Genomic DNA, 16,349 nt, shown 5'->3' with positions numbered 1-16,349 from the left:
AAATGTTAATCTAGAAGAGTGGTTTCCGGATATATCATACAATTCTCTCAAATTTCCTGAGGTTTTAAAACTTTTCAAAAAATATGTGGGAGAATGATATGCTCAAAATAGATATACATCTTAGTTACATATTACATGAAAAGACTGAGTTGTTCTTCACCAAAAATCTTGTAGTCTGTGACTTTTAATCAGAAAACATTTAATCAGAGTCACTGGCCCACACAAAATAACCAACAGATTAATCTAAATATTCCATGGTTTTTCTCAGATGCTTGTTCCTGGTTTCATTTATATAGAGTTTTCATTTTCATTTTTTATTTGTTTTGTTTTTATAAGAACACTTCCTCTATTTTCAATATGCATTTAGTTGGACAGATATTACTGGTAAAGTAGCAAAACAGCAAAATCTCTGGCTCAGCCCCCAACCAGCTTTGCAGCGTTGAACAAATCTCTTAGCTTCTCTGCGTCTCAATTTTCTCATTTATAAAATGAGGCAACTAGACTAGATGCATTCTAAAGTATCTTACAACTCTCCAGTTTCTTTGAGGCAGAGCTCTAGGCTGTGAGAATGAAAAAGTCCTCAAAAGACCAAAATCTCATTCTGCAATGTTAGTGAAACAAACAGGATACAAAATTGTAAATATAGTGTGATCATGATCCCAACTCTAAATCTACAAACACACCCACACATTCCAGGTAAAAGTCTTGTAAACAATACACCAAAATGCTATCTCTGAGTTGTAGGTTACAAATGACTGTTTTTCCTTTCAGCTCTTGTGTTTTTCAAGGGTCCTACAATAAACATACTATTACTCTGATAATAGGGAGGAGGGTGAAAAACAAAGAAAAAAACCTTCCTTTTATGTGCTAAAGAAAATTTTACATTTGGAAAGCATTCTAGAATTTGAATGAATTTTTCAAAAACAGTTGGAGTTAATCAGAAAAAAAATCTCTAGTGAAGTCACATACCTGATACCTGTCAACCATCACACAAAAGCCGTTTATTTTCCCTAAATTAGTAAGTTTTCAGGAGGTACTATTTTTTTCACTTATACTGCAACCAGTAATAATAATTATGATAGCTACCATTTACATAATGCCAAACATAGCTCTAAGACTTTAAATATATAATACGTCATTTAATCCCCACAACAGCCAGACACACTGGCTCATGTCTATAATCCCAGCTACTTGGGAGGCTGAGGTGGGAGAACTGCTTGAGGACTGGAGTTTGAGACCAGCCTGGCCAACACGGCAAGACTCCCAGGACCACCACCTCTTAAAAAATAAAAAAATCAGCTAGGTGTAGTGGGTTACACCTATGGTCCCAGCTATTCAGGAGGCTGAGGTGGGAGGATCACTTGAGCCCAGGAGTTCAAGGCACCATTATACTAAAAAAAAAAAAAAAATCCAACCTGGCACGGTGGCTCATGCCTATAATTCCAGCACTTTGGGGACCTGAGGTGGGCGAATCACGAAGTCAAGAGCTTGAGACCATCCTGGCCAACATGATGAAACCCTGTCTCTACTAAAAATACAAGAATTAGCTAGGCATGGAGGCGTGCGCCTGCAGTCCCAGCTACTCAGGAGGATGAGGCAAGAGAATTGCTTGAACCTGGGAGGCAGAGCCTGCAGTGAGCCAAGATCATGCCACAGCACTCCAGCCTGGTGACAGAGCAAGACACCGTCTGAAAAAAAAAAAAAAAAATCCCCACAACAACCCTACAATTACTGGAATACTATCTCCGCTGTATACATGAAGACCATGAGGTACATAGAGATAAAAAAATTTACCCACAGATAATGAGGGGCAGAGCTAGGATATAAAGAGAGTTATCGTTTTAAGTAGCTGGGACTAAAGGTGTGTGCCACCACACCCAGCTACTTTTTATTTTTTTATTTTCTGTAGAGATGAGCTCTTGCTACACAGCCCAGGGCTCAAGCACTCCTCTGGTCTCAGCCTCCCAAACTGCTGGGCTTACAGGCATACTATCCCTTTAAATGTTAACTGTTCTCAGGTCATTCTTTAACTACTTTTGTTCTAAAAGTTCCTCTAAACTATTTTTCTTTAAGCTGAAAAAAAGACTGGCCCAACTTTTACTAGCTTAAAATTATGATTCTTTTCCAAGTCATTATTTCAAAGCATAAGGAGTATGATTTATTCCCTGTACATATCACTAAGTGAATAATATTATAACATCTGAGAAATTAAGTAACATTAATTATTAAGTTTAATATTGGAAAGTCTTAATAAAGAAAGGTGCTTTGTTGGTTGACATTATTTGTCCTCATAAATCTTCTGCAAAGAATCCCTACAACCAACTGTTGTGACTTTCTAAAATTTATATTTTATTAAAATGTTTTAAACAGTGTTATAATCAATTAGCTTGTGTTTTTAAAAGAATGCCTGTCAATATTTACTTTGAACACTGGCTATGGTATACACCCAGTTAACTTCAGAATAACCCCAATTACTGTAACATGCAGAACCTGGGAAAATGAACACAGAGGAAGCCAATCAATTAAACATGGTTGAAGATGCTCACATAATTCTCTGAGGCAATTCAAACCCAAACCAAGCCCCTTCTGCACAATACCCACATTACTTGCCAATTTTTTATAGCTTCTGGATTACTTTTAATAAAGTCCAAATTTCCTCCGCAACTGTACTACTAAATTTCCAGCTCTAGTGAAGTAAATACAGAAATCAGTAGTTTCCTATTTTAAAAAATTAGAAAAGAGAGGGAAGTGGAGAAGGTGAGGAAAAACCCTCTGCACCACGCTGCCTGTTAATTTAGATGTGCAATGAGACAATCACCTGATAATTGTACCCTTTGGTTACTTTTGTACTGGTAAGATAATACAGTGAAATAAAGTCACCTGGCTTATTTCAATTAACTTACACAATTTGCAAATCTGCAACTCTCTGCCATGGTACATTAAGAAAATTAGCATGTAAGAAAAATCACCTGCTTATGTAAATTGGAGGATGATTTTTATCCATGCAGATGGGAAGAAAAGCTGCAATCTGGGTCAAATGACTCATTTTATCTATTTGTTCAAATGTCTCTTTTCACCTTTTCTCTGTAGCTCAGAGCAAGAATTTTAGGTCAAAGAATGGATAAACAAAAAGTTTCTGTGTTGTCCACTCCCCTGTAAGAAGTCTGCTGCCTGACACTAGTGAGCTCTATACTACTTACATTGCAAGCAAGACTGAGAACCTTATCCGGATAACAAAACCACAACACAGAGAGGATAAAAAGAGAAATCAATAGGAGATATCTGCTCTAATTGGTAAGGAAAGCAAACATGAAGGATCAGGTACCAATTTTACCTTCTGCTACTTTAGGCAAACAAAGCTTCAGAAAAGAAAAGGAAAAATGCCTCCAAATAACTCAGGGCAGACAGGATTTCTCTATAGAGATCATTATTCCAGTTTGTTCCATAAATGTACCCAGTCAAGTTCTTCTGAGTCTGATATAAGTCAGACAAATGCAATATCCTGGTCATTAATGACTGCATTCCTGGCATTCACTGCTGGTATTCATCCCTCCCATTTAAAACTGACTCTATCTCCAGGTCCAGAAGTGGATCTGATTGCTCCAAAAGTAACCTTATCTTCATTGACAGTGATTGGTTCAGAAATGAGTATGTAATCCAACAAAAGCCAAAGAGAGGCCAGGTGCAGTGGCTCATGCCTGTAATCCCAGCACTCTGGGAGGTCAAGGTGGGCAGACTGCTTGAGCCCAGGAGTGTGAGACTAGCCTGGGCAACAAAGTGAGACCCCATCTCTACAAAAAAAACCAAAAAAATTGCCAGGTGTGGTGACAGAGCAAGACTGTCTCAAAAAAAAAAAAAACAAAAACAGCCAGAGATCAATATGCTGGTGCTGGTCAATAGCCTCACGTGGCTACAGAGCACTTAAAATGTGGCTAGACCAAACTGAGACATATTCTAAGCATGAAGATACACAGTGATTTTGCAGACTTAGTATGAAAAAAAAAGTAATATAGATCATTAATAATTTTTATAGGGAATACATGTTGAAATGACAATATTTTGGATATAGAGTTAAAATACATTACTAAAATTAACGTCACCTGTTTCTTTTTACAGTTTTTACTGTGGCTACTAGAAAATTTAAGATCGCATACTTTCACTATATATTTGGACAGCACTGCTGGTTTGCTAAGGGTGTCCTGGACAAGAGCTTTAGGAAGTCACTCCCCTCTTTGGGCACTGTAAGCCCTAAATTACTACAGCCTTAAAGCTGTTTCAAAGCTCATTTTCTGGGAGGCCCACATGCAAACTAGTAAGTCTCTTACCCAAATTCAGAATTTAAAGGAGACTCCTGGAAAGATACTTGTTTTAAAGAAACTTGCAAATTAATGTAAGCACTGGCCCCCAAATCATCTTACCTGATTACTCACACACAAAAGATGACAAAATACTGAACATTAAATTTTATTTAAAAATTTAAAAATCACTCAAAATGCCGGGCGCAGTGGCGCAAGTCTGTAATCCCAGCACTTTGGGAGGCCGAGACAGGCGGATCACGAGGTCAGGAGATCGAGACCATCCTGGCTAACACGGTGAAACCCCATCTCTACTAAAAAATACAAAAAACTAGCCGGGCGTGGTGGCGGCGCCTGTAGTCTCAGCTACTGGGGAGGCTGAGGCAGGAGAATGGCGGGAACCCCGGAGGTGGAGCTTGCAGTGAGCCGAGATCTGGCCACTGCACTCCAGCCTGGGCGACAGAGTGAGACTCCGTCTCAAAAAAAAAAAAAAAAAAAATCACTCAAAACATTATAAGAAAACTATTATAAGATTTATAAGAAACTAAGCAAGTTTTTAAAGTCTAAACCACTAAAAAGGTAAATATTATCAAGAAAATAGTAGTATCAAATGGACATGTAGGAAGAAATTGATTGCTCATTTGCAAATAGGCCTGCTCTTCTCCACAGCTGAACTACACGTATAATCCTTACCAGTAACTCAGTAATAGAAGAAAACAAGTCTCTTGAAAAAAATGAACATTTAAAATCTGATCCCAAATTAGAAAACTATAAAAGTTACCACACTGTAACAGGGTGACATTCATCTCATTCCTTCTTTAAACAATTTTAGAAGTTATTCAACACTGTAGTCCTGAAGAGAGAAAGTTGTCTCGTGGTCACCAGCAAACTCCAATGCCACTATGCCGTGCAAATATTAATACCATTTTATAATAGAATCTTAGGAAACACAGGATTTTATAAATGAGAAAACCAAGGCTAAGAAAGTTTAGATAACTTTACCAAGGTCATAGGGTTGTTGGCAGCAAGGCTAAGACCAGAACCTTGTCTCCTAACAAATTTAGTTTAATCTATTACCCTATTGTTTAAAAAAAAAAAAAAAAAAGGCCAGGCGCAGTGGCTCATGCCTGTAATCCCAGCACTTTGGGAGGCCGAGGTGGGCCGATCACGAGGTCAAGAGATCGAGACCATCCTGGCCAACACAGTGAAACCCCGTCTCCACTAAAAATACAAAAATTAGCTGGGTGTGGTGGCGTGCACCTGTAATCCCAGCTACTCAGGAGGCTGAGGCAGGAGAATCCCTTGAACCTGGGAGGTGGAGGTTGCATGAGCCAAGATCACGCCACTGCATTCCAGCTTGGTGACAGAGGGAGACTCTGTCTCAAAAAAAAAAAAAAAAAAAAAAAAAATCCTTCCCAAGGAAATGGCACCTTGAACATTAAGTTCTCTGGTTTATTAAACTAAAAAAAAAAAAACTTGAGATTTGGAAAAATTGTATTAATAAGTTTAAAAAATTGTAAAAAGTAATAGTGAATACTTACGAATTCTTTAGAATCAAACATACACAGTATAGGGAAAAACAATCAAACACAATCATTCTCTCAAATGCTGTCAATGAACTACTCACTAAATACAATGGCCTTTTCTCCATCTTAATTTTCTGCCCTTTTTTTTTTTTTTTTTTTTTTGAGACAGGTTCTGACTCTGTCGCCCGGGCTGGAGTGCAGTGGTGCGATACCAGCTCACTGCAACCTCAGCCTCTTGAGTAGCTGGGACTACAGGTGCGTGCCACCACACCAGGCTAATTTTTTTTTTCTGTATTTTTAGTAGAGATGGGATTTCACTATGTTGTCCAGGCTGGTCTCAAATTCTTGGGCTGAAGTGATATGCCCACCTCAGCTGCCCAAAGTGCTGGGTTTACAGGTGTGAACCACCATGGCTGGCCTTCTTTGACTTCTTATTAGCACCAAAGATCACTCCCATTTTCCTAACAATCTTCTGCCATACTTAGATTATCAATCACTGTGAACACATTTTCCTGACTGCCCTTTAGTTCTGCTTCCAATAGCTTCTTCCACCTACAACACAGAACATTCCCTAAGACTCAGACAGATCTCAGTTCTCTCTTCTATTTTACGTAGCCAAAAAAAAAAAAAAAATTAAATCTGACCAAGTCTCTCTTATTTAAAAACTTTCAGTAATTGCCATTTGCAGAGTTTTAACCTTTTCTCATCATTGACCACCTAAGGAGCCTTTTTAGGCTTTTTTTCTAATCATTCCCCTCATAAAATCTTAATACCACAGATACGCTATTTAACTGTTATGTGCTATATGTACACATATGCTTTATCAATAAAAAGCTGTTTTTAGTGCCTCAACCCAACCATGACATTCCAACCTCTCCATGATTGAGCTCTAGCTTACACCTCCTACCACCCACTGCACTGCACATTCAGCATCTCCAGCCCTGTAGTCTCCTACATATAGGCCCTTCCACCTACACTGCCCTTCCCCATTGGTTGACTTTCATTCTTAAAACTCATTGAAGAATTACCTAATTTAGGAAGCATCCTGACCTTCCATAGACATCCCTCCTCTACATTCCCTTAATGTCCAGGGACTATCTCTATTGCTGCATTTATGGCACTATAAATGGATAATAATCCATCTACAAATCTGTTTCCCCCAGTAGGTCATAATCACCTTTAATCCTTATCTCCAGCACAGTGTCTGGCAAATAGTAACACACAATAATTGAATATTGTAAGAACAAGTGAAAATAATATATATATTTTTTGAGACGGAGTTTTGCTCTTGTTGCCCAGGCTGGAGTGCAACAGCCAGATTTTGGCTCACTGCAACCTCCGCCTCCCAGGTTCAAGCGATTCTCCTGCCTCAGCCTCCCGAGTAGCTGGGATTATAGGCATGTGCCACCACGCCTGGCTAATTTTGCATTTTTAGTAGAGATGGGATTTCACCATGCTGGTCAGGATGGTCTTGAACTCCTGTCCTCAGGTGATCTGCTCCTCAGCTTCCCAAAGTGCTGGGATTACAGGTGTGAGCCACTGTGCCCAGCCTGAAAATAATATATTCTTAAGTTTTTATTTAATGGTTTCAAATTTAGTTTCACCTCTCCACCAAGGCTGAGGACACCCTGAGAGTAGGCATGTGTCATTGTTCATATTGTTTACTTGACTGTCAACTCCTCCAAAGCAATATGGCGACTTAAACATCCCTATACCTCAGTACTAAGCACAATACGGACAACAGCAGCAGCAGCTTAATAGAGGTTCGCAAAATTATTTACGTGACTAAATATCCCCATTTGGTGCCTGCGAAAGTGCTGGTCCACAGCAAAGTGACAATAAAAATATATAGACTAGTGAGTTCCAAAGGTGTTAAAAGCTTTCACTGCCTCATAGTAGATACGACTCAATTAGCCAAATTATTTCAAAACTGGGTTTAGGTAAAGAGCACCAATCATTATCAGTGGCAGATACCCCTATGTATACTCCCTTTACTCACACCATTACAACTAAGTGTTAAAGTTCAATCTCAGTAGAGTTCACTTAGAAGTCATCTTTCCATAATGTCAGAGTACCAGGTTTTTCTGTTTCCGCACTAGGTACCTTACAACCTACTGACTATGTCTATCATAACTTGTTATGTGCTCACTGACAGTGTTATAACTGTTGCCTTAGGGACTCTGTTACCCCTAAGCAACATCAGGATCACACTGACAAGCTATTTTAGTTATTGTTGACCTGTATTAAATGACCCAATCAACAAATAATTCACTGGAGTAGTATAGAGACAAAGGGACTCAGAACTAAAACCCAAACAGATGCATAATTAAAGAGCTTCTAACAGCTTCTGTCCATTTATTGGCTGGACAACAAATGAAAAGTTTCTTTGGCCTTGACAATCTCCAAAGAAACCAAATAAGCATATTAAGGAAACATACAGTATATGAACAGTTAATTCTTGAATTGCTTGGACATCAATAAATCTAATAAAAACCACAAGAATAGCCACTCAGTTTTACAATATAGAAGGCAGAGAAAACTCTGACACTCCAAGTTGTGAAGACAATGAAACAGTCCAGTACTCCATTACAAGACTTTTTGTATCTACAGCTGCCTGTGCTTTGAAGGTAAAAACCCAGAATTTAAATTCAAACACATATTCAGTTAACGCACTTAACGCATTTTACAAAGTTTTTGTTCTGGTATAGCATATGAAAGGGAACTACATCTGCCCCCATTTCTCTTTCAGGACACATGCCCAGTGGTACTGATGGCTAAAAAGATGGCATTTAATGTTGAGGGATATTGTTTCAGCTTGTTTGAAAGGGCAATGTTTCTGAAATGCCTTTAAAAAAAAAATTCTCTTTTTTTCTAAATTAATATTTCACAGTATAACATGAAATTTCTCCCCAAGAATAAAACAAGTTATTTTTTGTGCTGTGGTTTTGTTTTTTGAACATAATTTGGATAATCTTTTCAGGAGTCTAAGTACAAAATGACTTGCAATGTTATAGGCTATGGAGTTTCAACCACTAAGAAATGGGTTCAGTATCATTAGATTGTTACTTTTATTCTCTACTCTTTGCTTTATCTACTTTATGACCATGAACCTGTAATTTCTAAAAGTTCGTTTGTAGTTAAAATTAACAATACAGATTTCCACATTTCTAGTTTCACACGGATGCTTTGTTATGTCTAGAAGAGCAACCATTTCCTTTTTATGGTGCAGGCTCTGCTTCTTCAAAGCTCTTTTCACAAAGCAGAGCCCCCAAAGAATCCAGCTGTGGCTGTTAATCTTGGCTGACAGTGGAGAAACTTCTCAATGCTACAGATTCTTAACCTGTAAACACAGTTAATAACAAAATACCCTTTAGTATATACTACTCTTTCTGATGTAACTTACTCCAGAATTTTCCCCAAACATATCCCAAAAGCATTCTCCATTTTTCCAAATTACAGTTTGTTATATGGAGTAAGAGGACCAGAGAAAACATTAAAAAAGATGCCTCTCATGTTCACAAGATGAGCAAGATAGACAATCTCTACCATGCACAAGGGCTTATACTGAATAATTTTTTTGTTAAATCACTATTATTTCTCCCACCTCACTGGGATCTTTAGCAATACACACTTTTTCATCCAAACATAAGCAAAGTGAATCTCTACTAAAGCTGAACTTCGACAATAAGGATGTCTTTCATTTGTTACATTGAAAAGAAAAAAATAATTCCCTCCCAGTATATAAAGCCATAATACTTTCTAAAACAGTGCAGATGATCTGACTAAAACACCTACAAACTCCATACAACTGTGTATTATTTTTATTTGTTTTTAATTAGTTGACAGGACAGCACAGAGTATTTTTCCCTTGGCTTTAAATTCAACCGTTTTCAAATCTCCCTGGCATACGGTACAACTGAGGGGACACGCTATGTTATTTAGAGTCATGCCTCCAAAAATAGTCTGCATGCTGATTTCACCTGATAAATCTGACAATCTCTGAAGACACTTCCATGCACATTAACACAACAGCTTGATTTTTCTACCAACAATACAACAAAAACAACTAACATTTATTGATGCTTACTGTGTGCTAGATAGTGTAATCATTGGTTTACAAGAATTACCTCACTTAATCTTCACACCAATCCTGAGATAAATACTATTATTATCCCCATTTTATAGATAAGGAACAGAGAAGTCAAATAATTTATCAAGATCACAGAGCTAGTAACTAACTATTACTACAGTTTTGCAAGACAGATAAAAGTAACCGGCTGGGCGCGGTGGCTCAAGCCTGTAATCCCAGCACTTTGGGAGGCCGAGACGGGCGGATCACGAGGTCAGGAGATCGAGACCATCCTGGCTAACACGGTGAAACCCCGTCTCTACTAAAAAATACAAAAAACTAGCCGGGCGAGGTGGCGGGCCCCTGTAGTCCCAGCTACTCGGGAGGCTGAGGCAGGAGAATGGCGTAAACCCGGGAGGCGGAGCTTGTAGTGAGCTGAGATCCGGGCCACTGCACTCCAGCCCGGGCGACAGAGCAAGACTCCGTCTCAAAAAAAAAAAAAAAAAGTAACCTGCTGAAGTTATTAGAATAATAAAATTCAAAGACATCCGACATTACTTGGAGTACACAAAGGCAACAGAGCAAGTGAATCACAGGCTTTTTGATCTTTTAATTAATCAGGCAAATCACAAACCAAAATGCTAATTTTATTTAAAAAAAGCTTTTCCCAGACTCACTTTTACCAAGGTGGCAATATGTGCCATTAATTCCATCTCTGATATGTTAAGTTGCCAATGTCAAAAACTGTCTAGGCAGAGTGATCCTCAAACCACTCTCATGTGGTCAACTTCCTCTATCTCTCAAAATTATGAGCCCCTGAAACTCTTTGTCCCAAAGTGGTTACATCTTTAACCACAGCATTTTCTTCTGGCAAATGTGAACTGTGGACAAAATGGCAGATTTATATTACTCACCAAATGACTGAAGTTACTATTTGTGGGTTGCTTTGTGTTTTGTTTTCACATTATGAAAATGTCCATGTGGATGTTTGGAGGCTGTAATGTCTCACAAACAAGGTCAAATTATATATGACACTTTGATAACCCATAAACAACGTTCTATCAGTGGCAACAAATGTTATCTCAGGCTATCCCACAATCACATTACCAGGTAAACTGGAACTCTTACTTTGAGATAAAATACAGCAGACAGTTGTTAATGAAACCTTAATTGAACTGTCACAGCACCATCTTTACCAGCAAGCTAATGAGTAATTCACTACTTTTACACAACTAATCCAATACTGGTAAGTTATTCCACTAGTTAAATTCAACAGAAAGATAAATCAAGTCAGCTAGACTAAATTGTTCAGTGATAAATCTGGTAAAATGCTGCATCACTTCTACAAATATCTCTCCTTGTCTACATGGAGAAACAACAATCTCTCTCAAAATTGCATGCCACTTTTTTAGCTATCAGTTAGTACCCCTGGGTGTATGTCCCCAAGGAAATGGGGGTAAAATACAGTTTCTTGTCATATGCTATTCCAGAAGAATACTTGCAAAATGCATTAAATGAATATATGTTTAAATTAAGTGAATCTTATAATACCCAGGCAGTTAGTTATGTGGTGGTTTGAATCAAATGATGTAATATTGGGAGAATATTTTTATGTTCCATTATAATCATTTTAGAAAAAAGTTGTTTCCAATTCATAAGGTACTTCCTAAATTAAAAAGATAGATTCTGTTTCAGTTAAAAAGTAAAAAAACCTCACTAATATCTTTACCTTGGGTTTCAGAACACTAGTGCAAATCCCTGTAGTTTGGTTTTCAAATCTCTAAACAGTCTTACTTAGGTCATACAACAGTTAAATTTCAAATATAATAAGCAATTCAGACAGCAGGTCATTGACATGTAAATATAAAAATAGAAAAGTATTTGCATACTAAAACATACACCTGGAACTCTTCCTTTTTTCACACCAAATTGTATTTCACCTGTTACAGCTGATGAAAACACTCAATATAGTTAACTAGAAAAACTTGGTTAAAAAAAAGACCTGAATCACGTGAGGACACAGAAAGAGGGCAGCCATCTACAAGCCAAGGAGAGAGGCCTCAAAAGAAACCAAATCTGTACCTTGATCTTGGATTTCTAGCCTCCAGAACTGTGAGAAGTAATTTTCTGTTGTTTAAGCCAAAACAAAGAAGGACCTGACTAGATCAATTAACCAAGCAGCAAAGATGCCAAAGCACTGTGCTAGGTGCTGAGGAGAAAAGGATTACTACAGTAAACAATCCTTACCCTCAAGGGGCTTATGAATGTAGTCAGTGACACAAGACAAACCTGCAATAAGACGGTGCACAGAGGTGTACTTCAAGTACATGAGACAAACTCCAGAATGGATTCAAATCAAACATATTTGGGCTTTCATATATCAGAGATTCAGAGTACCCACCAGCAGAACGTTTGCTGTGTGAGATGTTTCAGCACTCCAGTTCTTTATTGCCCCCTTCCTTAAAAAAAAAAAAAATTTTTTTAAATCTTCCCTTGCCACCGAAGTTAAAACTGCTACAAGTCACATCACTTTTTGACAGAAATGCAAGTGAAAAATGCCTTTTGAATATATTCAAGAATGCTGCAACCCATTTCCCTTTCAGTATCCCTAGTTTTTAGCATTGTATGTAAGGCACTAAAAAAGCAACCAAGCATCCAGATCCAAGAAGATCCAAACAAGTGCTAAAAGTTATTAGTGAATCAATGACAAAATTTAAACCAAGGAACAACCATTTTCCTGTCTGCTCCATTCCCCAACCAAAGCTTGTAAATCCTCAAGAGTTAAGCAAGAATAGGAAGTTCACAGTTAAATCTCTTAGATAGTCCGTGGAAGGGAGAGAGGAAGGCAGGAACAGGCGGGTCCCTGAGCAGATTGACCGAGGCACCACTACCAGCTATACTCTTTCCCACCTTGAATCCCACACACCTTGGAGAAAGGGCTGCGCTGCAGCAGAAACTTCCTTGGGGATTAGCTGAGAAAATACTGGACTCGACTAGCTTTTTTAAAAAATGGATGAGATCACTTAGAAGCCTAGATTATCAAATCTGAAATATAAATAAGATGGCCAGTTAAAATGCATAAACGATGCTGCCCATCAATTTTAGCCTCAAAAACAATAACGAAAGGACATGTTTACCGGGCCAGTTCCAAAGAGTTCATTTTCCTGTGGTAACGGGGGCTTTTCTAGACAGTAACAAGAATCAATTTTTGAATGCACTGAAAATATCAATTCATCTATCCAAAGTGGAATCATTAGTCCTTGGGAGAAAACCCAGTTCATTCTAGTTTTGACAGGAATAAACATATTTTATTATAAACTACTAATCTTTTTAAGGTTAGACCAAATAGACCAAAATGTTATATTTAAGAAGCCCTTAGGCTTTTACAAATGTCCTAGCACTAGCAAAAGTAGTACCATTTGTTTAAAAAGTATTATTTCCTACTACAGCAACTGACCAACAGATAATGGCAACTTAAGAGGCACTAAATGACACTAAAACATTACACTGAATGTGGGCCACTGCATAGCTAGTCTACTAACCTCATTTGTGGTACTCATGTGTGATGCTATATTTAATGCATTCTTATCAAAAGGCTACAGCTACATACTTCCCAACTGTAGCTCCATGGTTTAAAATAAACCACTCAAGCAATGATCTTAACTGGTTCAACTATGAATCCTATCTTTCTTCTCGAGATCAAGATCACAAAATAAGGAGTGAAAAGACAGAAGGATAGGAAAGTAGTTATGCAAAGTATATCGTAATGACAAGAGTATTATAAAGGAATTCAGTTTGGATCAGTTGCTAACCCTTAATGCCACTGGGCAACTGATCCAAACTAAATCAAACACACGAAATGACCAAGGCCTTTGTAGGAGTTAGTATTCCATACATTCATCTACTGATCCTGTGTTCAGTGGCTTGCTTAGGTTCTAACAGAAAAGTTTGGTAGACAGCAAACTTATGTGTGTTGCCCATGAGAAGGTGCTCCACCAAAACTTGCCATGAGCCTAGACAGCCAATGCATTAGGCCTAGACAGTCAATGCATTACCACATAAGTGAGGGTGGCTTCCTAGAGTTGGGTTGAGAAGCTTGCTCCACCTTGGTCAACATGGAGAAAACCATGAGGGATGCACTCACCCAATCACAACCATCAGAAGAAACCATGAGAGGTTGTGTTTTTTTTTGGATACTCACCAGACAACACCAAAGGCTCCATATCCAATAGGTCTATCCGGCTCAATATCCAGCTGCTGTTGTGGATGATGCGAGTGCTGATGATGGTGCGCCTTAACTGTAGCAGCTGCGGCAGCCTGTACCTGAGCTGGGGCTGCTGCAGCTGGTCCAGGAGCCTGCCCCGGTGCCGGTGATGGGAAATATGGCTGTTGTTGCCCAGGGTTTAACATGGCTGCAGCTGCAGCCGCTGCTGCGGCTGCCGCAGCTGCCGAAGAGGTGTGCTGCTGTACAGGGTGTACAGCGGCAGCCGACCCCGGATGAAGATGGTGTTGAGGGTGGTGGTGGTGGTGCAGGTGAGGAGGAGGGAGGTGTGGAAGGTGGTGGTGATGGTGGTGGTGGTGACCTGCTGCTGCTGCAGATGTACCGCCATTGTAAGCCGCCATCATTTTTGCGTTGGCTCTTGCGCCACAAAGAGACATTCAAAATAAATGCCCTTTGATTGGAAAGCAAACTGGGTCAAGCTGTCATTTGGCCATTTAAAAATGAAGAAAAACCACTCACTCCACCTCAAAAAACATAGAGCGTAACTGGCTTTATGTCTTCATCAGTCAATCCAAACAAGTTAGAGGAGCCTGGTGTTTAATTTTGGGGTGAGCGTGTGTGGAAGGGTGTGGGTTGCCAAAAGGAAAAAAAAAGGAAAAAAGAAAAGAAAAAGGAAAAAAGGACCCCTTCCCCCCAGGATTCCTGCCACAGGTGGGTACTAAAACTCCATTCTTAATTTGGGGGAGGTTCCAACTTTGAATGTGGGAATAAAGGCCAAACCTCCCGACCCCCTGAACTCCACACACGAAAAGGATCAGGTAACACACCACCCTTGGAATCTTGAAAGAGGGTTGAATCATCTACCCCTTCCATTCCCACATCCTTTTCTAAACACCTACCACCTCCTCAAAAACAGGATTAAAAAAAATTCCCACCACCCTAAATGGAGAAGATGGGGGGAAATTTTCTGGGAAACCAGCTTCCAGCTTCCCCCCCCTCGAACTCTCAGGCCTTCCTACATCTCCCCCTACTCCTAGTCAGGTTGACCTGATTGGGGAGGGGGGGGCGGGGGCTCTAAACTTTCCTGGGCAGAATGAGCCAGGGAAGGAGGCTGGAGTGAGGAGAGGAGGCGACAGCAGGACAGAGAGGAGAAAGAGAGCTAGGGCAAAAGTGAAGGGAAAGAGGTGCAGGGAAGAATGAAAGGTGTGGGCAGCGCTCGGACGCCCAGAGGGAACCGCCCCGGGAGAAGGTTAGGGTCCCGGGGCCAAAGAATAGGAGCCCCGGGAGGCGGGCGGGGTACGGTCGGAAGCGGGCTGACTCCTGCCCCCGCTGCCGGCTGCTTCTGCTGAGGAGGGTTGGGGGGGAGAGCGGGTGGGTCCCCCGCGCGACGGCCCCTCAGGGCTCAAGGCTGCTCCGTCTCCCCCCCTCCCCCCCACCCGGCTTCCGTCCCCGCGGCTGCTTTCTCCTCAGCCGCCGCGGCCGCTTTCTCCTCAGCCACCGCCTCCTCAGCCGCCGGTGCCTCCGCGGCCGGACTCACCTCCCCTAGCAAAGCCGGATAGACCGGAGCCAGCGGCGGACACGCGCAACCAGCCGCCGAGGCCCCGCCCCCGCTTTGCACTGACCGGCTGCCCTAGCCAATCCACGCCCACCTGTCCGCTACCGCCTCCAATCCTGTGCCAGGAGCTTCAGACAGGCGCACTGTTCGGCCAGTGGCAACAAGGTGTGGGTCTTCTGGGGAAATCCCGCCCCAGATCCGGGATGGGCAGATAGAAAGACCAATCAAAGGCAGAGTTTGGCTTGACCGACAAGGCTTAAAGCCAATGAAAAAGCAAAGATCTTTGTGGCATTTTTTTTCTTTCGCCTGTCTCCTCTTTTTTCTTCTTTCATTATTTATTTATTTTTTGGCAGGAGCAGGAAGCTGCGTGCTAATCCCGCCTGCAAAAGCTGGAAGAGAGGGGCGGAATGAAAGAACCAATCATGAGCCAGAGGCAAAAAAACAGAGTAACCAATCCTTGGGTTGAAAATGAAGTAGGAGGGAACCTGGGCCAGATAGACACTTGACCTGACAAATGGAAAAAAAGATTGATGTAAGTCCCACCCTTTATAGCTCCTCTAGGACACGATTGTGGAGAATTTGCTGTCATAGCGAGACAACCTCTTCCAGGGGCGGGGCTTAGGAAAGGGGTGGGGTCTTAAAGTGGGCGGGACCTAGACGAAGAAGGCGGACCCCAAATCAC

At 40.5% G+C, this 16,349-nt stretch overlaps 1 protein-coding gene across 2 annotated transcripts in view; it reads right to left on the bottom strand.

Annotated features, from left to right (window-relative positions):
• NLK (nemo like kinase) overlaps positions 1–15,687 on the bottom strand; it is a 152,789-nt gene extending 137,102 nt beyond the window's left edge. For both annotated transcript variants that reach the window (XM_010372304.2, XM_010372305.2), the window contains exon 1: positions 14,092–15,687. In XM_010372304.2, coding sequence (XP_010370606.1) covers positions 14,092–14,549 — 458 coding nt within the window. In that variant the 5' untranslated portion in view covers positions 14,550–15,687. The remainder of the gene's footprint in view (positions 1–14,091) is intronic.
• Positions 15,688–16,349: the final 662 nt, after the last annotated feature.

This window comes from Rhinopithecus roxellana, chromosome 19 (genome assembly GCF_007565055.1).
Source record: "Rhinopithecus roxellana isolate Shanxi Qingling chromosome 19, ASM756505v1, whole genome shotgun sequence".
Taxonomy (NCBI): domain Eukaryota; kingdom Metazoa; phylum Chordata; class Mammalia; order Primates; family Cercopithecidae; genus Rhinopithecus; species Rhinopithecus roxellana.
The sequence above is the reverse complement of the archived record's forward strand: the minus strand, read 5'-3'. Positions and strand labels throughout refer to the sequence as shown.